This window comes from Rhinoderma darwinii, chromosome 3, assembly GCF_050947455.1.
Source record: "Rhinoderma darwinii isolate aRhiDar2 chromosome 3, aRhiDar2.hap1, whole genome shotgun sequence".
NCBI classification, from domain to species: Eukaryota; Metazoa; Chordata; class Amphibia; order Anura; family Rhinodermatidae; genus Rhinoderma; species Rhinoderma darwinii.
In genome coordinates, this window is record NC_134689.1 from 399419075 (window position 1) to 399443865 (window position 24791).

General features: G+C 44.4%; 1 protein-coding gene across 1 annotated transcript; it reads left to right on the forward strand.

Moving 5' to 3' along the window:
* The first annotated feature begins 579 nt into the window (after positions 1 to 579).
* Positions 580 to 12441, forward strand: RAB3D (RAB3D, member RAS oncogene family). The gene is made up of 5 exons (XM_075859078.1): positions 580 to 894; positions 6374 to 6601; positions 8299 to 8417; positions 10510 to 10634; positions 11546 to 12441. The coding sequence occupies exons 2-5, from the start codon at positions 6374 to 6376 to the stop codon at positions 11725 to 11727; spliced, it is 654 nt and encodes a 217-aa protein (XP_075715193.1). The 5' UTR covers positions 580 to 894; the 3' UTR covers positions 11728 to 12441.
* The last annotated feature ends 12350 nt before the right edge of the window (positions 12442 to 24791 follow it).

Sequence of the window (24791 nt, forward strand, 5' to 3'; positions counted from 1 at the left end):
AGTCTGGGCAGTGTGCAGGATATAGTATAGTATATAGTATTATAGTCTGGGCAGTGTGCAGGATATAGTATAGTATATAGTATTACAGTCTGGGCAGTGTGCAGGATATAGTATAGTATATAGTATTATAGTCTGGGCAGTGTGCAGGATATAGTATAGTATATAGTATTATAGTCTGGGCAGTGTGCAGGATATAGTATAGTATATAGTATTATAGTCTGGGCAGTGTGCAGGATATAGTATAGTATATAGTATTATAGTCTGGGCAGTATGCAGGATATAGTATAGTATATAGTATTATAGTCTGGGCAGTGTGCAGGATATAGTATAGTATATAGTATTACAGTCTGGGCAGTGTGCAGGATATAGTATAGTATATAGTATTACAGTCTGGGCAGTGTGCAGGATATAGTATAGTATATAGTATTACAGCCTGGGCAGTATGCAGGATATAGTATAGTATATAGTATTACAGTCTGGGCAGTGTGCAGGATATAGTATATAGTCTGGGCAGTGTGCAGGATATAGTATATAGTATTCTAGTCAGGACACAGGGACAGGCTGGAGCCAGTAGGAGGCTGGTCAGGGACAGGAAGGGCCGGCCCTGCAGGGAGAGCTGGGGCTGGGGGAGGAGGTGAGAGCCTGTGCTGGTAAAGAAGGAGGGAGACTGCAGGAGAAGGAGACACACCTCAGTTTGGAGATATAGAGCTACCTGCAAACAGACAGATCCGGGAGGGAGGGCAGGAGACAGTCAGCTCCGGGGGGAAACCGAGAGAGGAGCAGGAGGGACAGTGCAATAGACACACAAGACTGCTGGACAGTGACAGGGGACCCAGTGCAAGTGCAGCAAAAGTGTGACCAGACAAGAAGCCCAACCTGTGCCCGCTGGACAAGGTAATACCACTGGTGACAATGTATATAGTGCCCAGAGCAATCATTGTCACTAACAGCTGCTGTGACACCGTCCCGGGACACGTCTCCTTACATGTGGCTGTGTGTATGTGCCAGGAAGCCTGTCCTATATCCCCATATACTAGGATCATTCATATATTCCATACTGGCACATATAGAATGTGTATGTCCTGGGTGAAGCGGAGGCTGTTTATTCATCAGGTGTATCCCTGGGATGGCGCTATATGTTCGGTGGGTGGCAGGGAAGGCCCATGGAGAACTGACAGATGGGTCAGGGTGTTGTCAGCCATGTAGAAAGGGTTTTCCCTGCTCGCCCGTAACAGAATTGATAATAATATAGAATCTATGTGAGATTTGGGTTGGGCATTTTTCACCTCTCCCATATTGTAGTAATTATACTTACGGCATTGTCCTGAATTATTTTGGGGCAATTGTTGCTACGATCAGTGGGGGGGGGGGGGGGGCAGCCCTTTCCAATGTTGGGGGACATTGGAGAATTGGTGGCCCAGATTTGCTTGGTCTTCCCCCATCACTGCAGCATTATTAAGCTCCTGCCTCTCCTATGGCAGAGTGGGGGTGGTTGACGGGGTCCTAATAATATGATACCCTCCCCAGGACCGTAGTGACTAAGAACATTTTTCAAGCACGTCTGATAAATGTTTCGACTGACGGAAGAGATTTAGAGCAATCCTTTTTCTTTTAACCCCTAATGAGTGAAATTATAACTATCTATAGCCGCTGAATTACATTCTTTTGTTTTTTGTTATCAGCCATTTCAAGCAGAGCCAGAGATGCCAGCTCATGTGTTTTATTTGCTTTGGGGTGTGGGTAGTGAACACCCAGGTTGGTTGGACACAATGCTCGGCTCTGGCGGTTCCATCAATTAATCAGAAGAAGAATTCCACGTACGACGTTAATTACATAGGACTGCAATGACTTAATGGCTCCAGGTCAATGCATCTGAAGATTACTTTAAGAATAAAATGCCCCCTCCCCCTATTTATGGGCAGTCCCAGGTTATAAAGCCTGGTTCCTGGATGTTCCTGTGCCATCCAACCGCTGCCAATGGGGTCCAGTGCAGTTGGTTCACTGCCCCTTTGGGGGTAAGCACTTTGCTGGACTCCCCTCTCCACAGGCACTTCAAGGAAGAGGTATCAGCCGTTGGATCATGGAAAGGAACTGGAAGGCAAACAATCTCCTAGTTCTCCAGTCCTTTGTGGACCAGCACCAGAAGAGGGCCTCCTCCAGAATTAGCAGGGACTTGTTCGCCTCTCATCCTCTCCTCTATGCATGCCCCTGGTGCTAAAGCTTGTAGTAAACCAATGTCCATATGGTGTAGAGAAAAATCTTGGGGGATTGTGTTCAATCTAGGGGCCAATGGGATATATCAAGATACTCATGAAGATGTTTCCATCGACATCAAACATGACTTGGTTATTTCAAAATGGTCTTAAAGGGGTTGTCCAGATTACAAAACCCATTTCTATATACCCATTTAGGGAATTCTAAATTAGGGGATGGGTCCGCTGTTGAGGATCCTCATCTCCTGGCCAGAGTGGAGAGTGGTTACAAAGAGCGTGTCTCGCTCTGGAGGACCTGTCTTGTCCTGCAGTACACAGAAAACACAACACGTTGATATGAATAGACAGTGTGTAATGCTTAATATCCCCTGTGGTGGTGCTGCAGTTAAATTCAACACTTACTGCCAGGTTTCCTCACAGATCACAGCTGATCACTCGGGGTCACAGCGGGGAGACACTCTGATCAGCTTATTGTCAAGGGGCCCTTCTGACAAGTAGGGTTTAAAGCCCATACTCCAGATGCATCATAACTAGATGCTTATGACAATAAAACTATATATATTCCAAGGATAAAATGTGTGGGCAGATAGGAAAAAAAACTTAAGCTGGAAGATCTTGATCATCAGTTTCTGACCTTGTTCTGTTACATTGAGCACCGGATAACAGTCAGATCATAATACTTTTAAAGGGAACGTTCACCCCATTTGGGTGTCCGGATAGATAGAAACCAAAGTGTTTTCTCTCTTGGGGTGTTCCAGCTAGCTGTCCTTTTTAAAGTAAAGAGTATGGGTACTTGGTTGTCAGACATCACCCGCTCCGTCTGAGTATGAGCTGCAGGGTCCAGCAATGTATGCAGGACCGTCCTGGATCCTACATAACCTGTAGTGTTTTAGACATACTATGGGATGATATCGGACAACCCTATTTCCGTTACTGCAGACATTACAAACAACTCTCTCAAGGACCTGGGGGAGAAAAGACCCCTGACACATCTGCTGAGGCCCATTTAGGAGCGGCATATCGATGACGTTTCCATTGACTATTAATTCAGAGGTGAACTCAAAATGCAAAGACATTGCCACCTACAGTAAGAGCGTGTATGGTGATTGCAAGGGCAAACGTACCATAGTGGCAGACCCTGCTGCTGCTATGGGACCCTGGAGATAGGCTACTCAGTCCAGGTTCATTGCATCCCTCATTTTAGTGGGTGGTGAGAACCTGTGCGGGGCCCCACAACATTAGCAAATATGGGTGGGGGAATTAATCCAAGGATCATGTAAAGGCGATGGGGCAAACAAACACCATGTTCTCCAGTCCCGGGTGGTTAGGGATTGTGTGGGTGTGTCAACCAGCACCAGAAGAGACCCCATTTAATTGTTTTTCAAGGTGCCCCCTCCATTAAATTTCTTTCTCCAAGTAAATTCCTTCTTATTTATATAAATCACCGTATCTAAATCCATATATCCGTATCCTTGTGAAGAAACCTGTTGTTTTTTTCTTGACTGCGTGCCAGGATGTGACCCCCCAACTCCCCAAAAATTACCCGAGGTGACCGTTTTGTATGCAGATTCAAGACCTGCTGGATTATTAGATGGACTATTACAATTTACATTGTTATCACTATTGTTATCTTAGTAGAGGAATCTTCTAATTATTATTTCCGCACTTGCTTTGAGATTCTGGATTATCAAGCAGCTATACAGTTGCTGGATTATTGGAATTGCTGTTGATTATTGGATAGTAGATGGTGTATTATGTGTCCGGTCATTCTGTAAATAGCTCAGGACTCTTCGGATTTATTGACCATCTTGGTGACTGATGGTTTTCTTCTATCCTCCGGAGACTCCTCACTCACATTCATAGACTGGATTACTGTTCCTTTAATTCTAAGAAATTAGGCACATCTATGGCTGACTATACACCAGCAAGTGAAATCTATGCCAGACATAAATTGGCGTGGATTTGCGCCATAATTTATACCTTATTCTAGCGCAAATTATGATAAATTTGTCAGGCCATGATTGACTCCGCCCCTTCCACTAAGCACCACCCCCTTTTATTTCCGAAAAGTGCCATGAGTGTCAGAAATAGCATGAAAGTCACAACTTCTACCGTAAACTTTTGTGCTATTTGCAACTTTTCTGCAGCAGAAAAACTGGCGTAGAATCGTTAATAAACTCCCCCAGTGTATATGCGTCCATTGAAGGCCTTGGTGAGTTACCTCCGTCACAAATACTAATTTAACCCCCCAACCTGCAAATGCATCCAAGGTAATGCCTACAGCCATTGGATGACGCAACCACATGATGTATTGCCACTGCGCCCTATGTTGTCCATATTATAGACTTTTTTTTTTTTTTTATACTACACAATTCTGACTGCCAGCAGCCACCACTGGGGGGAGCTTATTGCATATGGATTTATACTGCTGTATTTATCAGTAAGCAGTGAGCTCCCTCTAGTGGTGGCTGCATTCTGACAGAATTTATTATTTTTATCTATGATGAGATTCGGAGCTCCGTGTAAGGTTACTAGGAGGGGGGCCGTGGGCCGCTCCTTAATGCTCTAGGTGCTTGATTGCCCGAATGCTCAGTGTGCCACTTGGTCATAGACTTTTACCAGCTTCTGCCCTGACATGCACTATCTGGTGTGCCATGGATGTGACCTCCATTGGATATTACAAGGATATTTTTGATTATTCAAAGAATAGTGGTCAAAGTGCCAAATTGTCAACATCTCCTTGCTTGAGTGGGTTAATGGGAGCTCTCTGCCCTTTTATGCAGGGAAATGACTGAAGGGACCAGAGCAGGTCTCCCTTTTTTTTTTTTTTTTACCCCTTCCCCCTCATTTTGCAACGTGAGCAGGTACTGGGTGAAAATATATGCGTCATGAATACACTGCTGATCTACATCTGACCGTATTGCGGTTGGAATGGTTGTAAAGGTAAAATCGGACAGCCGATCAGTCTTACATGTCTCTTTCTCCTGACGCTCTTCAGATCCATCAGCGGATTACAGGTGCTGTTTATGGCAGCCTGTATTCTATCTATTGCACAGACTGCCATAAAACAGCCAATATCCAATGACAATTTGTAGAAAATCTTCGAGTATATTCCCATGTAGTTTCCTATACTTTCCTCCATTATTCGATGACTTCTGTTCATAAAGGGAGTGATTGTGATAAAAGAACGCTATCATGGAGTCGCTGTATGTGTAATGCTCTAATATAAGAAAGATAAGTCACATATAAGCAAACAGCTCAGCAGTCACTATAAATGAATACCTGCAGTAGGAATCATTCTTGCATTGAGTCATTTCAGTGCATCTTGGGTATTTCCATAATTGTATGTATCTCAGATGTCCGACCGCCCGCATAGCTCGGTGGGCCGGATACACCAAGGAGCTTCCACATTGGGAAAGGAGAGCAAATCCAAACTTGGAGCCCTATGTAACCTCGACTCGGACCTAGTAGGGGCCAAAAATGTTCCATATGATATTTCAGGCCCCTATTATTGTTTCATTCAGAACCTGAATCTGAGCCACAGTGCCCATATCTCACTACCGTGGCCAAGTATATATGGTCAGAATCATTGCAGGCAGGTCTGGCTCCTGGGACCCCCACAGATCACAAGAACAGACCTGTGCTACTGCTGACCACCATTGGAGAAGTGGCAGTGCATGAACTGTATATAAGGAGGTTCATATAAGCTCCATTCATGTTAATTTAAAGGGAATGTGCTGTATATAGGTGGCTACCTCTCCATTGCTAGCCAGAATCAGAAGCAATGAGGGTCCAAAGGCTGGACTTCTGCCGATAAGCCTATTGTGACGTGTAAGATTATTTCCACTCATAATGCAGGTCTGATGTCCGCTACAGGCAAGTTTGGGTGTCACAAAATAAATTTGCTGTCCACTAAATTAAAGGGGTTGTATGAGATCAGGAAAAAGAGCCTGCTTTTTATTTCCCCCCAGAAACTGCACCACCCCTGATCATTGGCGGTGTCTGGTATTGCAGCGGAGCCGCATTAATTTATGTACAGACATTGCCATGGACAGGAGTGGCGCTATTTTGGCCCCTAGTTTAGAGTGGACCTGTCAAAAATCAAACCAAAAAATCTTTCCTACCCAGCCGTAGTACAATATATCTTTATCTCCCGACAGATGGCATCTGCCAATGACACTCGCCAGCCTCAGAAAGACGCCGCAGACCAGAATTTTGACTACATGTTCAAGCTCCTCATCATCGGGAACAGCAGTGTGGGGAAAACCTCGTTCCTGTTCCGCTACGCCGATGACTCGTTCACTTCCGCCTTCGTCAGCACCGTGGGAATAGACTTTAAGGTGAAGACCGTGTACAGGAATGAGAAGAGGGTAAAGCTGCAAATTTGGGTAAGAAATCCAAAATTATTCTACGTATTTGTACGTGAAAGGGCCTCGGCCTCCAGTGATAAGATTATGTGATTTGTAAAGCATATACTGTAGCAATCATACAATCTCACACATTAAATGCTATGTCCACCTCTGCAACCAATTTTTGTATTGTTCCAATGCATCTAAAATAAACAATGGAGCAACATAATAATCTCTTATCGTTTTGTGTCTACAGCTTCTATGGAGACCAATGTGTCTCTATGGTTACAGACTACAAACAAACCTTGTGTAGTCTGATCCTGTAGTCATATCCTCTTCCCATATTTCCCCTACTTTCTAATCTTGCAACTGTATATTGAGCTATGATAGGTACAATGTGGTCATATGACCATATGGACGTCACAAGTAAATGAATAAATGCAGTATATATTTTCTCAGAAACACACATCTTTAAATAGTTGGTTGATCCTTAACTGTTCTATTGGATAAGGATAAAAGATTGCTCCCCATAAATACATATTCTCGGGCTGTCACTGGGCAGCTAAAAGGCTATCCTTTGGACAATATACAATATTACACTGTACATATAGAATTAATCTACATAAATAGTTGAGTAACTTCGTAAGTACATATGTTGTACTGATCCTGAATTACAGCCTGTATTATACACCAGAGCTGCATTCATAATTCTGCAGGTTTCTCCAAGCTTGTTCAGTGTCTCCATCGAACTTGCTCTGTTAATTAGCTTCTTGGGAAGTGCTGTACTGAATTCCAGGATCTCAGCTAAGCTGTTAGGGGTGTATCTAACAAATGAGTATTTTCAATAGCAACGTGCAGAATTGTGAATGAAGCTCTGGAGGCTGTAACTCCGGATCACTACAAGATAAATAATGTAACGTATTTACACACTTTTTATGTAGATTCATTGGAAATTTAAACTGTGAGCAAAAGGGGTTATTCGGAGAGAAAATTTCTGTTTTATCTTTAGGATAGGCCGACAATATCTGATCGGTGGGGGTCCGACTCGCGGCACGTCTGCCGATCAGCTGTTTGAAGAGACCGCGGCACTCGTGCGATCGCTGCTTCCCCTGCATCGCTCATGCGGCTTCGTGCTGTCAAGAGCTGACACACTTGTGGTACCAGTTGACAGTATTACAACCTTTTCAAGTCAGTGGGAAAATGCTGAAATACGGCGGACCGCCGCTACAAGTGTGTTGGCATTCGGTAGCACGAAGCAGCATGAGCGATGAAGGGGGAGCAGTGATCGCAGGAGCAGCCGCGATCTCTTCAAACAGCTGATCGGCAAAGGTGCTGAGAGTCGGACCCCCACCGATCAGATATTGAGGATCAATTTTATCTCTCTGGATGTAAATGTATATAATTTTCTAGAGGTATAAACATACTGGGCTGTGAAAGTACATATGCAGTATCAATAAGGGATGTCTTTATGTAAGATACGTTATATGTTTTAGGATTGGCTGACACCATTGTATGTTAACAGTCATTTTATGCTCGGAAAGGCTCGCTGTAACCTTACTTACATTACAGCCTGTTGTAAACATTTTTTAGGGAGCATAGGAGGTTGGAGGATGGGAATATTTTAGACATTTTGAACTTGGGCAATAGTGAGAGGTCATTAGTAGAGGGAGTTCTCCTAGTTATAGTTTTGACCTTCACATTTTGTTTCTGATAAAGAGTTTGTGTTATCTGTGCAGGACACAGCGGGACAGGAGAGATACCGCACTATCACCACTGCATATTATAGAGGAGCCATGGGATTCCTGCTGATGTATGACATCTCAAACGTGGACTCATTCAATGCCGTGCAGGACTGGTGAGCAAAACAAATAAGAATAATAGGACTATGGAATGAATGAAGGGAGCGATGAAATGACACTTACTCCACTGGGTGCCACAGGGATAGAGAATAGGATTCACAAACCCAACTTGATATCTGATATTAGGCAATAAAGTCTTGAGACTGACTTACAACGCATATTCTCGTTTGAACGTCATTTTAAATGGTACTCATCCTAAATTATAGCTTGAAGAATAGTTGACAGCTGAATTCACAACTCTGTCGGTTGTCATTGGAAACAGTCAACCATCGTGTCATCAGATACGCCCCTAACAGCATAGCTGTGCTTCTACTATATAATGCAGAGGGTACCATACGTTTTTTCTACATCAGATGATTGTACGCTGCTTGGTGTAATTCCGACACTTCCCAGAATGCAAATCACCAGATCAAGCGGTATGTAGGCATTGAGTCCCAATAAATGCTCTGAGATTTGAGCACTGCAGAATTTTGAATACAGCTCTGGAGTATAATACAGGATATAACTCCGGATCAGTACAGGATAAGTAATGTATGTACACAGTGACTTCACCAGCAGAATAGTGAGTGGAGCTCTGGAGTATAATACAGGGCTGTAGCCAAGGATAAGTAATGTAATGTATGTACAGTCACTCCACCAGCAAAATAGTGAGTGCAGCTGTGGAGCATAATACAGGATGTAAATCAGGATCACTACAGGATAAGTAATGTAATATATGTACACGGTGACTCCACCAGCAGAATAGTGAGTGCAGCTCTGGAGTATAATACAGGATATAACTCAGGATCTGTACAGGAGAAGTAATGTAATGTATGTACACAGTGACTTCCCCAGCAGAATAGTGAGTGCAGCTCTGGAGTATAATACAGGATGTAACTCCGGATCAGTACAGGAGAAGTAATGTAATGTATTTAGAAAGTTACTCAACACTTCATGTAGAATAAGGTGTCATGCATACAATGTAGCCATGTGCAGGGACCATGTCTATCGGCACATGGAGTCCCTATAGTTCATTATTACAGTATGAATATGAAGCTGTATGATGGCTTCATATTACACCGTGTTGTGTTTCCGATGGAACTGGTGTGACCCTACATTCGTACATCTCCTATTATGGGTGGCTCTTGGAGACCATAATTCTACTTCCCATCTGTGTGGACAGCCCTTATTAATGCCACAATATTCCAACTGCATGATTTATGTGGATTACAGATTACTCAGTATGAATTTCATAGGAGGGTAGATTTTCTCTTTACTAAGTAAATGAATGACTATGAATGCGAGAGAAAGCTCAGAAGGAAATGGTGGATCCATTCTAAGAGTAAACAGCCTGAGGAGGTAGACAGACAGTCACAGGTATCACACATATGTCTTGGATGTTACTTAACCAAACGAGACTAAATACATGTGGATACGTCAACTGCAAGTGTTGGGAATATCATCAGCAACTTGTTTTGACACTCAGTGGGTTTCCAAGGACAGGTAGATGCCTATCCATGGCCCTTAAAGGAGGGGTACCCTTGCCAAAACAATATATGGCATATCCATAGGATATGCATTAAATGTCTGGAATTGGGGTCCTCCATTCCCGTTTTTTCAGTACAAATCGGCCACTAAGGCAAGAAGATCCTTACCCCTTAAAGGGGTATTCCATACAAATCAATTTAAGGCACATCCATACGATATGCCTTAAAAGTCTTTTAGGTGGTAATATTACTTTAAAAGCCCCACCTATAGGTAAAATGGGGTTCCCATGTTTTTCAGTACAACTTGGCCAAAAAAGAGGGGGCAGCTGGGGAGAACTAGATGCCCATATGCATCAGTGGAGATCATGTTAGAAGTTGGGGTTAGGCTCTGAATTATTTTTGTGTTTTTAAGCACGCAGTGGAAATTTTGAGAAGCCTGAAGGCCTAAACTGAAGGGGGACATACTAGGAAAATGCTATTCAATGGGCCACCAAGAGGTCACAGTTACAGTACAAAGATAGTAATAATAATAAAAAAAATACCTATATATGGAGAACCTATATAAAAGATGGTCTTCTTTATCAATCAAAGTCCTTCAACTTTTTTCCTCTTAACCTTATAGGGCTACCCAAATCAAAACATACTCCTGGGACAACGCACAGGTCCTGCTGGTTGGAAACAAGTGTGACCTGGAAGATGATCGAATCATCCCTGCAGAAGAAGGACGTAGACTGGCCGAAGAATTAGGTAAGATGGATTCGGGAACGTCGGGCTTAAAGGGGGTCCATATAAACAAATGTTCTTTTATGTCACAGCGTAATAAAAAGACAAAGCAAGACTGCATCTTAAGAACAGGAAAAAATATATAAATTCTTTACTTCCCAATACTGTGTTGCCCCCATTGTCTACATTGCTAAGCAGCTGAATGTAGGTGGGGCTACAGTTTGATTGACAGATACGCTGTTATGCCACAGTCCTGTGCTGGGAGATCATTGCACACAAGTATAATCATTTTGCTGTGGATTTCACCCCTTCTACATTGAAAAGGGTGAAATGTTCTGATTTCTGTGCAGGAAAAAGTTCAGCGGCATGTGGATGAGATTTTTTAAATCCAAATCCAGTTGGAAAATATACAACAAAAGTGAAGGGGCCTAAAACATATTTTTCACAGGGTGGGTGAAAATGTGAAATCCTACTCTCCAGTTCCGGACCCTGATGTTCTGTCAAATAGCAAAAAAAAATGTGTGAATTTAGCTGCCCATAGGCTTACGAAATTGGCAGGTTCGGCCGACTTTCCTTTTAATGTCTATGGGCACCCTTACAGTTGTAGTTAAAGGGGACGTCCCATCAGGACAGCCCCTGTCCATATGCCCTAATAGGGCATATAGACATAGAGGAGGGCCCCCTCCCCTCTCCATTTGGCAGAATGGAGAGCCGCTCAGGGTAAATGTGTAGCTGGCGGCTGCTTTTCCCGGTGATAACCTCTAACAGCCGACATCTTTTTGAAAAGGGGTTGTGTTCATGAGAAGACAACCCCATGGTCAAGGGGCAAAGAACAAGGCAAAGGTCAGTCCAAGGTCTTAGAGGGAATTTCATCTTTACGCGTTGCTTCAGAATTGCGGCTCTTCGCTAACGCATCTGTCTTGTTCTCTCCTCAGGATTCGAGTTTTTTGAAGCTAGTGCGAAAGAGAACATCAACGTGAAACAAGTGTTTGAGCGTTTAGTGGATGTCATCTGTGAGAAGATGAACGAAAGTTTGGAGAACGGACCGGTACCATCAAGTGGTACCACCCAACTTAGCGACGCTTCCCCCAAGGAGCAGAGTAACTGCTCTTGTTAGTCTGGTGTCAAAAAATAATATGCAAAAAGCCCAAATAGGTCACCAATTTGCAAATTGATCTACACTCATTGGACAGGAACCCCCTGGCTGTATCAGGCCCACAGGGATGGGGTAACGGCTCCTATTACACATCCATCTGAGCATGACCACTGCTGTGAGAGACTTATCCCTACAGACGTTGTTACATAGATATCCCCAAGCTAATCCATTGTTACAGAAATAGATAAGACATCCCCAAAAACATGGGAGAAAAGAGAAAGCCACGCTCATCCACTACAGGTGAAGGTCTAGTGTATGTGGCCAACATGCACCACCCTATAGTATGATCGCATCTCGGAAGGGTACACAAATGGGTGCTTCTAAGGGCCCAGATCTGTGTTTCCTTTACTAAGTGCCAAAGATTAACCCGATGTGCCCATAGACGTATCATTTCACGTTTTGAGGTTTCCGCAAAGCATTGCTCTGCATGGTTTTCTAATGCTACGCATGAAGTTTCTGGAAGGGAACATAGAAATTTTGCTGTGTATGAATGGGACTTTCCGTGATGGACTAATGGCGGGATCACGCCGCGGTCACTGAAATACAGATTATTATGTATATATTTGGGTATCATAAATGAAGGTGTTAACACCCCAGATGTTCCCTATCTTCTGGTGTACTATAATTATATGACATGTTTACATTTCTAATAAAAGGAAGACTCCTTTTATTGCATCTCTGAAATGTGACTGTAGAGGAGCAACTGTGTCCTGATGTCTGTGTATTAGGAGGAGAGGTCTGTGTATTAGGAGGAGAGGTCTGTGTGTACTGATGTCTGTGTATTAGGAGGAGAGGTCTGTGTGTCCTGATGTCTGTGTATTAGGAGGAGAGGTCTGTGTGTACTGATGTCTGTGTATTAGGAGGAGAGGTCTGTGTGTCCTGATGTCTGTGTATTAGGAGGAGAGGTCTGTGTGTCCTGATGTCTGTGTATTAGGAGGAGAGGTCTGTGTGTCCTGATGTCTGTGTATTAGGAGGAGAGGTCTGTGTATTAGGAGGAGAGGTCTGTGTGTCCTGATGTCTGTATTAGGAGGAGAGGTCTGTGTGTCCTGATGTCTGTGTATTAGGAGGAGAGGTCTGTGTATTAGGAGGAGAGGTCTGTGTGTACTGATGTCTGTGTATTAGGAGGAGAGGTCTGTGTGTCCTGATGTCTGTATTAGGAGGAGAGGTCTGTGTGTCCTGATGTCTGTGTATTAGGAGAGGTCTGTGTGTACTGATGTCTGTGTATTAGGAGGAGAGGTCTGTGTGTCCTGATGTCTGTGTATTAGGAGGAGAGGTCTGTGCGTGCTGATGTCTGTGTATTAGGAGGAGAGGTCTGTGAGTCCTGATGTCTGTGTATTAGGAGGAGAGATCTGTGCGTCCTGATGTCTGTGTATTAGGAGGAGAGGTCTGTGTGTCCTGATGTCTGTGTATTAGGAGGAGAGGTCTGTGAGTCCTGATGTCTGTGTATTAGGAGGAGAGGTCTGTGCGTCCTGATGTCTGTGTATTAGGAGGAGAGGTCTGTGTGTCCTGATGTCTGTGTATTAGGAGGAGAGGTCTGTGTGTCCTGATGTCTGTGTATTAGGAGGAGAGGTCTGTGTGTACTGATGTCTGTGTATTAGGAGGAGTGGTCTGTGTGTACTGATGTCTGTGTATTAGGAGGAGAGGTCTGTGTGTACTGATGTCTGTGTATTAGGAGGAGAGGTCTGTGTGTTCTGATGTCTGTGTATTAGGAGGAGAGGTCTGTGTCCTGATGTCTGTGTATTAGGAGGACAGGTCTGTGTGTTCTGATGTCTGTGTATTAGGAGGAGAGGTCTGTGTCCTGATGTCTGTGTATTAGGAGGAGAGGTCTGTGTGTCCTGATGTCTGTGTATTAGGAGGAGAGGTCTGTGTGTACTGATGTCTGTGTATTAGGAGGAGAGGTCTGTGTGTCCTGATGTCTGTGTATTAGGAGAGGTCTGTGTGTCCTGATGTCTGTGTATTAGGAGGAGAGGTCTGTGTGTACTGATGTCTGTGTATTAGGAGGAGAGGTCTGTGTGTCCTGATCTCTGTGTATTAGGAGGAGAGGTCTGTGTGTCCTGATGTCTGTGTATTAGGAGGAGAGGTCTGTGTATTAGGAGGAGAGGTCTGTGTGTCCTGATGTCTGTGTATTAGGAGGAGAGGTCTGTGTGTCCTGATGTCTGTGTATTAGGAGGAGAGGTCTGTGTCCTGATCTCTGTGTATTAGGAGGAGAGGTCTGTGTGTCCTGATGTCTGTGTATTAGGAGGAGAGGTCTGTGTATTAGGAGGAGAGGTCTGTGTGTCCTGATGTCTGTGTATTAGGAGTAGAGGTCTGTGTCCTGATGTCTGTGTATTAGGAGGAGAGGTCTGTGTCCTGATCTCTGTGTATTAGGAGGAGAGGTATGTGTGTCCTGATGTCTGTGTATTAGGAGAGGTCTGTGTCCTGATGTCTGTGTATTAGGAGGAGAGGTCTGTGTGTACTGATCACTGTGTATTAGGAGGAGAGGTCTGTGTCCTGATGTCTGTGTATTAGGAGGAGAGGTCTGTGTGTCCTGATCTCTGTGTATTAGGAGGAGAGGTCTGTGTGTACTGATCACTGTGTATTAGGAGAACAAATAAATTTCTCAAGAAAATGCTAAAACCCCGTCCAATTTTTGGAGATTGATAACTGGTAAGGGTTTAGAGATCGGTCTTCTCCATTTTCTAAAATGTACGTTCTATTATACTGAGAAGTTACAGTAAGGGTATGTTCACACGGCTTATTTACGGACGTAATTCGGGCGTTTTACGCCTCGATTTACGTCCGAAAATGCGGCTCGATAGCGTTGGCAAACATCTGCCCATTCATTTGAATGGGTCTTACGATGTTCTGTGCCGATGGTCATTTTTTTTACGCCCCGCTGTCAAAAGGCGGGGCGTAAAAAAAGACGCCCGCGTCAAAGAAGTGCCTGTCACTTCTTCAGACGTAAATAGAGCCGTTTTCCATGGACTCCATGGAAAACCAGCTCCATTTATCGTCTGTAATGGATGCAGCAAAAAGCGCCTCCGCATGCCATTACGGCTGAAATTACGGTGCTGATTTCGCCTGAAAACAGCACCGTAATTTCAGCCGTTACGGACGCTGCCGTGTGAACATACCCTTAACATGTCCTGTCCTGCATCGCCATTCTCTTGGGCCCGGTTATACACTAGACATTGCATCCACAGTGGCATATGATGCCCTGGCAGTGATTGGCTGGTGCAGCAATGTTACTGAGACTTCGTGTTTGCCCAGGCCCAATGGGCAGAAGAGGAGGTGAATTTTAGCGGAAAGGCTATGTTCACACGCAGAGTCAAAAACAGCTGAGAATGACGGAGCGGTTTTCAGAGAAAACAGCCTTTTACTTTCAGCCGTTTTGAAGCTGAAAACGGTTTTTGAAGCATTTTTTCTAGTCTTTTTTGGAGTTCCTTTTCTATTGACACAATGAAAAAAAACTGCAAAAGTGGCTCAAGAAGGGACATGCTCCTTTTTACGCCCCGTCTGAACGAAATACAATTTTTCCCATTGATTGTAATGGGCAGATGTTTGTAGACATTTAGCTACCGCTTTTCAGGTGTATTTCGGGGTGTTTACGCCCAGAAAACCGCCTGAAAGCACTGCGCGTGAATATATACCCTGTGTATCAGAGATTCTTTCATATTGCGATTTCTTGCCCAATATGCGGATATGTCCGAATCTCAGGCAACCCCTTTAAGGCAGATTTTCGGGTCTCCTAATCGTATCCGTGCATGACCGTAAAATTCCTGTTACGGATCTTTAAGGTCCTGTTTACAGAACTGCCTCGAATGCATTATATTAAATATTTACTTTACACAGCACACACCTTGGATTTTCCTTTAGAAAATACAAAGAGAAAGAAGTGTTTTTTTTCCGCTTTGCCCTCCACGTCAGTGGTGTACATTAGAGCGGAGACTCTGTGAACACTACGGGCAGCACTGACGGCGTATCCCCCTTAATATTACACTGTCCGCAGTGGGGCTGTGCGCCGCCCCTCTGCACTGCAGATAATCCACCAGAGGAGATGGTGCAGCATGGGCCTGTGATCACGGGCAGGGATCATAAACAGCATTAACTCCTTCCCTCCCTCCAGCATGGTCTGTCTAATATCACAAATGCTGCGTCACCCTTTTCTCACACTAATCAGGGACGTACACAGAGAAGAGGGTGCTCAATAGCCCAAATCATGGCCCCCTGACTGCTGTTGGTAGTTCATGAGATCATATTCCACTATCCTATCCCCCATTCCCATTAGTAATATTGGTATTCATCAGAGCTCTGTCATGCAACGAGCCCTGCAGCTGTATGAGCAGGACATTGTCAGGACAGGTTTTTACCCCCCTTATGTAAACAAGGCTGTTTGCATTCACTGAAAGCAAGCAGAGATCAAAATGGTGAGAAGGATAGGGGTTTTGGGACCCCATTCGAGTGATCGGTGTGGATCCCAACGATCAGACGTTTATCACCTATCCTGCGGATAGGTGTTAATCTTGGGAATACCCCTTGAAGTACTGTGAATAGCAGGGGTACACCACTGTTTTTCAATCCGAGGGCCACATTCAGATTTTACCACTTCCCAAGCGTTGCAATACAACTTAAAGGGGTATTCCCAGATTGCTAGTATATACCATAAAATGTGTAACAGGTGGGGGTTCCACTTCTGGGGGAAATGGGGGTACCCTGCCCCCTGTTCGGCATTTCAAAAATGAAGAGTCAAAGTGGCCACGCATAAGCATGGTCGTCTCCACTGTGGTTTATAGGAATTCAACTTCAATAGAGGGAGTCGCATTACAGCTCAACCACCGCTCCCCCTTATCTCTTCCTCTCTGGAGTGCTGAACAGGGAGGAGTGCCCAAATATGGGGGTGCCACAGCTGGCTGGGGGCTGCACAGGAGGGCACCTCCGGCTGCATGCGGTACTGGACCACAGATTGTGCAACCATTTGCATAGTATAGAGATAATGATAGTGCCACTACCTCTACTGACTGACTCACTAAAATTATGTCCACGGACACACAGGTGCACGGCTCGTTACAGTGAATCAGAGCTGTGATGTGAATCAGCTGTGCAACCTGTGAATCAGAGCTGTCTTATAACGATCCCAGCACCTGTGTGTCCATCACATGACCATGTAACGATCCCAGCACCTGTGTCCATCACATGACCATGTAACAATCCCAGCACCTGTGTGTCCATCACATGACCATATAACGATCCCAGCACCTGTGTGTCCATCACATGACCATGTAACGATCCCAGCACCTGTGTCCATCACATGACCATGTAACAATCCCAGCACCTGTGTGTCCATCACATGACCATATAACGATCCCAGCACCTGTGTGTCCATCACATGACCATGTAACGATCCCAGCACCTGTGTCCATCACATGACCATGTAACAATCCCAGCACCTGTGTGTCCATCACATGACCATATAACGATCCCATCACCTGTGTGTCCATCACATGACTATGTAACGATCCCATCACCTTTATGTTCATCACATGACCATGTTACGAGCTGTGCACCTATTTGTCCATCACATGACCATGGACAGGAATGTATCCACTGGAAGTAACAATGAAAGTACTAACTGAATAACAGCAAGCAGAGATCTTGAAAACCGTGAGAAATTAATACAGAAAGTACATTGGGAAAATTGTATAACTTTTAATTATACGTAAAATTAAATTAATTTGCTGAACGTGGACGACCAAAATCAGCTTTGCTTGTGACTAGTGTCACCACCCCACTTCCCCCACATTGGAGTCATCTGTTTGTGATTGGCACTAATATTGCATTTGTACATAGATGCTACTTGCATTTGGTAGTCTCATTTAAATAACACCTAATAAAAAGTTCTGAAACTTTTTAATACCTCTGCTTGCTCACAGTGAAAGGGAAAATTCTTGTTTACATCCAGAGGCTTAGAAACCACCCTACCCAAACAGCCACAGTTTATTACAATGTTTCAGCCAGCAGTCCAGGAGCGTAGGAGAGATTTGTACCGCTGCTGTATTTGCTACACCTGTACCGATACATTGTAACAAACCCTAAACTGTGAGCAGCACTTGGTCTATGTATAAGACTAAACAACCTCTTGAAGCAGCGAAAAGGACATATAGGATGTAAGTGACCACTACGAGACATCATTTCTCTTTCGACCCCTTTGTAAGAATTCCTAGAAAGATTTACATAGTAGGAATAGTTCCGGGGATCTACTGCTCTGGGGGAAATAGCTGCAGATCTTGTATCCTGTAAATGGTGACATTGCTTTCTTGCCACGTCCCTTTTAGAAGGTGAAAGGTGACAGCTGGCTCTCGGCTACAGGTTTTTCAAGAGTAGCGAGTCAGGGTGGAGCACGCCTGGGAATGGTGTACCCGGTGTAAGCGTATATGTGGATTTATGCCAGTCATTCAGGTATTTAAAGCGGTATACCAGATAGAGAGAGATCCAAATAATTCTATACTTATCTGCAGTCAAGTATGTGGCTGGACCAGAAATCCGTGTTGTGCTAAGACTATAAAGGAAAGAGCGAAATGTTATCGGAGAAGTATATATCATCAGCCAGGTATATACTATTTTCTTTGCCTGGACTGTGTTTGGGATGAATGTCTATAGAGAAGGCAACGTACAATAATACAATCGAGTACTAAAGGCCGTATCATAGCACATATCTTATTGATCAGATATGCCAATAAAGGGGTTTTCCATTGAGAAAGATTGATGACCTATCCTCAGGATAGGCCATCAATATCTGATCGGTGGGGGTCCGACTCTTAGCAACCCCGCCGATCATCTGTTCAAGTGAAGGGGAGAAGGCTGTAATACTGTGAGCTGCCGCTACATGTCTGTCGGCGATTCACAGTACGAAGCAGCGCGGCCATGAGAGACCCGTCCCCTTCTAAACAGATGATCGGCGGGGGTGCTGAGAGTCGGACCCCCACCAATCAGATATTGATGGCCTATCTTGAGGATAGGCCATCAATCAGTTCTCGCTGGAAAACCCCTGTAAACCACCTGCGCACATTGTGTATTTTGCTGCAGAAAATACGCACCAAAAACGCAATACGCAGGAAATTCGCAGGTAAAAACTGCACCTAATCGTGAGTTTTTCTGCGCGGCTTTTACGTTTTGATGCGTTTTTCGGCGCGTTTTCATGCTGCGGGTTTTGGCAGGATTTTCCATAGCACTAGGCAGATACAATTTGCAAGCGGAAACGCAAGATAAATTGACACGCTTCGGGTTATAAAATACGTCGATTTACGTGCGGAAAAATACCACAGAGTGTACATGAGAATTCCTGGAATCTCATTGACTATGATGGTACTGTATTACGCTGTGGATTTGCCGCACACGAATCCGCAAGACAAAACTGCACATAATACGCATCGTGTGCATTGAGCCTAAATGTCGGATCCAACTGCAAAGACCTCCACCAATACATGGGGCGCAACAACCGACCACGTTCTGTGTCAGGAATCACAAAAAAGCAGCCATCTAAACATCCAAAATCCATGGGTGCAGCAAGACCTGATTGGTGCCGGAGTATCAAATATTCTAAATTATTGGACTGTTAAAGAAAAAGCAGTCGGATTTACTTGTAAGGGTAGAGGCCCCTCTTTAATCGAGTAGTCTCCTTATTGATTCTGGTCCTGTATAATTCAAGATTGTCTTAATTCTGTGTTGGAAACATCTATCAGAATGTCTGGATTATCGGATGCCAGTTTAAAGGAAGTTAACATAGATGTAGCAAAGTTTCACTTGATAACTTGCAGCAGCGTGATACATTATATGTAGAAAAGTATTGGCAGTAAAATGGCAGAAAACATCACTTTGTGCCCCCATATAGACGTTAGGCCATGTTTATGCCCCCATATAGAAGTTAGGCCCCCAGTTTGTACCCCCATAAATTTAGTGCCCTCTGTAGATAGTGCTGGACAGTGCTGTCAGAGGCAACCCCAGAGCCATAGTCCCTGGCAGAGCACTACTAGCAGAGCTGAAGTCCCGGTCAGAGCGCTAGTAAAGGCTCTGCTCCGGTACTCCGGCTCTGGGGAAGCCCCTGACATTACTGTCCATATACGGCTAGTGATGTTAGGGGCAACCCCAGAGCCAAAGTCCCAGGAAGAGCGCTACTAGCACTATACCTGGAACACTGCTCTGCTCCTGACAACACGGTCCATATATGGACAGTGATGTCAGGGGCTTCACCAGAGACAGAGTCCCCGAGCAGATCCGCTTCTAGCGCTCTGCCTGGGATGTCTTCTCTCCTGACATCACTGGACAGTGATGTCAGGAGGAGAGGAGTTCCAGGCAGATCGTTAGAAGTAGCTCTTCTTCGGGACACAGTCTCTGGGGAAGCCCTTGACAGTCAGGGGCTTCCCCAGAGACGAAGTCCCGGAGCAGAGCCGCTAGCACTCTGCCTAGGACTCCTCTCCTCCTGACATCACTGTCCATATATGGACAGTGTTGCAGTGACGACGGCAGAGCCAGCACCCGGCGGCCGAGTGGGCCCCCCCCAAGGGTAAGGGGCCCCGGCACTTGCCCGGGTTCGCCCGGTGCTGACGCCGGCCCTGGTCAGGACTCTGTGCGGCCAGTCAAGTTCTTCCACACCAAACTCCCCCAACCAACCATGTCTTTATGGCCCGTGTGCACTGGGGTACAGTCATGCTGGAACAGAAAAGGGCCGAACCCCAAACTGTTCCCACAAAGTTGGAAGCTACAATTGTCCACAATATCTTGTTATGCAGAAGAAATAAGATTTCCCTTCACTGGAACTAAGGGGCCTAGGCCGACCCCTGAAAGACATCCCCATAGCATTATCCCTTCTCCACCAAACTTTATAGTTGGCACAATGCAGTCAGGCAGGTAACGTGCTTCTGGCATTAACCAAACCCAGACTCATCCATCACACTGCCAGATAGAGAAGCGTGATTCATCACTCCACAGAACACGTTTCCACTGCTCTAGAGTCCAGTGGCGGCGGCTTTACACCACTCCATCCGACGCTTGGCATTGTGCTTTTTGATGTAAGGCTGGCATGCAGCTGCTCGGCCTCCATTCCACGAAGCTCCCGGTGAGATAATTTCAGAAGAAAGAAAATAACATGCCTGCTGACCTGCAGAGGATACTGATCACAGTATTTCCAGAGAGTAGGCAGAGCTGCTCAAACTGTGAGGTGGGCCATACTAGTGGTGCGTCCCCTAGTTGTTGGTGGGGTGCAGTTGGAGAGACAGGTCTGACAGAAAGCATCATATTCTGCACAGGCTTTTCTATGGTTGCAGTGATCTCTAATTTAGGAGTATAACCCTAGGACTAATTTTGTGCTTATTTTACTGGGTTGAGGAGACACATTTTATGAGAAATTGAGGTAATTTCTAAAAATGTTGGCATGGACTATGATCAATAGTGAGACCCAGGCATCTTAATTTTCTGGCTGGTGAGGCCTCACGCTGCATCAATTTGTGTTTTACCTTCACCCCAGATTTTATAACCTCCTATTAAGGTACTGCCCAATGCCAATGACACTTTTTGCTTAAAGAGGTTGTCTGGTTGAAAAAAATCTATTTTTAAATATCCTGTTATAAAATTATGAGTTGATAGTGGGGAAGGGGGGGGGGGGGTTCCTTATTTAGGACCCTCATCTATTAGCCAGAGTGGAGATGAGCTGCAAGAAGACAATAGTTTTGGAAATCCGTAGACTCTGTCATGTGATCTACTGCCACGTCTCTATGGTATGTACAAACATTTGGGGTGGATTTCCCCTTTAAATTTCCCATAACGACTGCTATATCTGAAGAATATATAGGTGTTAAGAAATTTAAAAGAAATTAAAATGTAACAGAGGGGGATCTCCCACTTGGGATCCCCTCTTTTAGCAAGGGGAAAGAGCAGCTTCCAACAATGTCTCTCCCTCTGGAGGACCCAGCAGGTCCATGCATTTCAGTCATCTATGCTTTCTTATCTATTAGGATATCAGGCATGTTCCAGGATAAACAAACTGTTATTTATCTGAACTGCAGCTTGAATTTATACTTGAACCATCTGCATCAATGGGGGACTGCAATGGGTACCACAAGCACGCCGAGTTACAGTGATTGATAGATTAGAAAGTGGGACCTGTCCATACATATAGGAATAGAAATCTGACATAGAACTTACTGCTCTTGGAAATGTTTATAGATGATGTCATCTTTATGTAATGAAAGGGGGGGGGGGGTGAGTTTGGATAATAAACAACAGTATCTCATACATTATAGCCCTAATGAAACTGCATATTTATTACATTTCTGCACATAATAGTTTTTCAGTAGGCCATACATTAAGGCATATAGTAAGCTTGTTGACACTTACCTGCACTTCTCATGTACCAGGGAAATAATTAGAATTCATTGCCCCTCAAATTCAGGAATTGCCCCCAACCTATTGACAGTAAGCTGAATCGGGATGAATAGTAGTAACATATATATCAGATCTTCTGAATAAAGGAGAACCCTCCTAGTAGAGCTAGAATAAAGCCGCCAATGTTTTTTCCCCACAGAAAGGAACTACATTCCTGCACCTGAAGACCCCCTCAGCCTCTGGGCCCCGTAGCAGCTGCTTTTGCTGCTAGGGCTATAGTTATGCCCATGTCCTATTGTTGTTGGTCAGTCCATGCAAATTCATAGGACTATGACACTATGTTAGATAGAATCATTGTCCCTGAGACTGTGCACCTTTAGCCGGCCTGTGTAGTCCACAACCTTATAATTTATCATCTATATGTGTAAAAAGAAAACAATAGTATCGCTTTAAGGCCTCTTGCACATGTCTCTATTATGAATCCGTACACTTGGGATCCATATTACATATTCTATGTGCCCATACTGTACTTATGTGTTCCTCTATGCAAATCTGTCTAAAAAAAATGTGGTAGGTTGCATCGCATGTTAGATGTATCATAGAGGTATTTTCCCCAAGATACGTAGTTTCAAGAGGATATTACGATGCCTCTGAGACACCATCTAGCGGCACGCAGAGTGTCTATGGGTCTGTAATACGGATGTGTGCTGCTATATAGGGTCTGTGAGTACAGCATTGTGCATGAGCCTTCATTTTTCTTCCACGAGTTTTCAGAGGTGACTACATAATTATTCATGACCCCATAAATCATTATGGCTAATATAGAAACTATTGGATTTGTTCTGTGGTGTAGCCAACTCTCATCTCTATGTTCAGCCCCAGCCGGTGAGACAGGAGCAGTATTTATAATTCTACTCTTGCGGGTGTGGGAGATGCACTTGGTTATGCCCAGGCCAGGGTGAGGTCATCTCAGACACACTTCATTGTAGAGCTAATTGTACATCCAACTAACTAACTAAAAATCTAAAGTGCAGTAGCCGGAACCAGAGATGAAGGAGATCCTTTCACCTGGATTATCAATCACTTTGAAATCCAAAATCCCCAAATAAATACAGTATTATAAGGACTCATGCACATAGCCGTATTAAGGCTCAGTAAAATCTCCAAATTGTATGGACTTGTGATACGGCATCGATAGAAGTCTATGTGCCCTATTGTACCTCTATATGCCTCCGATTAAAAAAAAAAATGATGGCATGTTCCATCAGATGCCGTATTATGGAGGTATTCTCCCCTATAGCTTTACTATCATTTTTTCTGTTTTAAAATTTTTATGTATTACTGTAGTAAAAATCTCATATTACTAAATGTCAGGCTGGGTTCACACGACCTATTTTCAGGCGTAAACGAGGCGTAATATGCCCCGATTTACGCCTGAAAATAGGGCTACAATATGTCGGCAAACATCTGCCCATTCATTTGAATGGGTTTGCCGACGTACTGTGCAGACGACCTGTCATTTACGCGTCGTCGTTTGACAGCTGTCAAACGACGACGCGTAAATTTACTGCCTCGGCAAAGAAGTGCAGGGTACTTCTTTGCAATGTAATTTGAGCCGTTCTTCATTGAAGTCAATGAAGAGCAGCTCAAGATTTACGAGCGTCACAGACGCCTCGCATAATACGAGGAGGAGCTTTTACGGCTGAAACGAGGCAGCTGTTTTCTCCTGAAAAAGTCTGTCTTTTCAGACGTAAAAGCCTCTCATCGTGTGCACATACCCTAAACAGTCAACAAGCTGCTGTTGACTGATCTGTTAAGCTGTGTTCACAGCACATTACATCCCTATGTCGGAGGTATATGACATTGGGAGGTTCTCCTGATGTATACCGTGGCATATATCGCTAAAAGGCTTCCATAGTAGAAAAAAGAAATGAGCAGCATACATTTCTTTACTGTATCCCTTTGTATAGAACAGCATAGTCTACTACGCTACTCTATACAGCAAAAAAAAAAAAAGTAATGCCGATGTATGCCAAAAGGACACTCTTTTGGCATTCGCTGGTTGACTGGGGGCCTAAGAATACATTCGGCGTTCACACTTTCCTGTAGCATAGGGCAAACACAGGACTGTGACGTGAACGCCACCTTATTCTTATTATGTCTCTATTGTACATAGCCGCCCTGTTGTGGACGGGCTGTTGGTAGGATTGAACGTATCCTCTGCAGCCTGGCTCATTAACCCAAGTGTGGGGGGGGGGGGGGTCAACATTTTGGCAGATGTGCCACACATCCCTATACTAAGGCTTTCTAAGAGCCTTCTCACTAGTATCAATCAGAAACAGAGCTCTCCAGACATCCTTCTCCCTCTCTGGTAATAGAGGAACATGGTATTTTGGGACCTAGATGCCATTTTACAGAAAAACTGGAATTGCCTGTGTGCTATCCCTGCATCCCCTATAGCTATAGACATCTATAGTCATCTCCAAAGTGCAATAAGAACATGTGCACCCTGAAGCTCGCTGTCTTCCTGTTTATTACCCTTGTACGTTAGACATTTCATTTTTTTAAGTGATTGGTGCATTCCCTGATTCTGCGGTGAGTGATCCTGGTGTAGACGGAGGGTAAAGTGTTGAGTAAGTGAGAGCAGGAGGCAGTCTCACGCCCATTGT

Bases quoted from the DNA above. Each gene is read 5' to 3' on its own strand.
- RAB3D (XM_075859078.1), top strand. From the start codon at position 6,374: ATGGCATCTGCCAATGACACTCGCCAGCCTCAGAAAGACGCCGCAGAC. The intron at 6,602-8,298 runs GTAAGAAATCCA...TTATCTGTGCAG, and splicing joins GGGTAAAGCTGCAAATTTGG to GACACAGCGGGACAGGAGAG. The intron at 10,635-11,545 runs GTAAGATGGATT...TTCTCTCCTCAG, and splicing joins TAGACTGGCCGAAGAATTAG to GATTCGAGTTTTTTGAAGCT.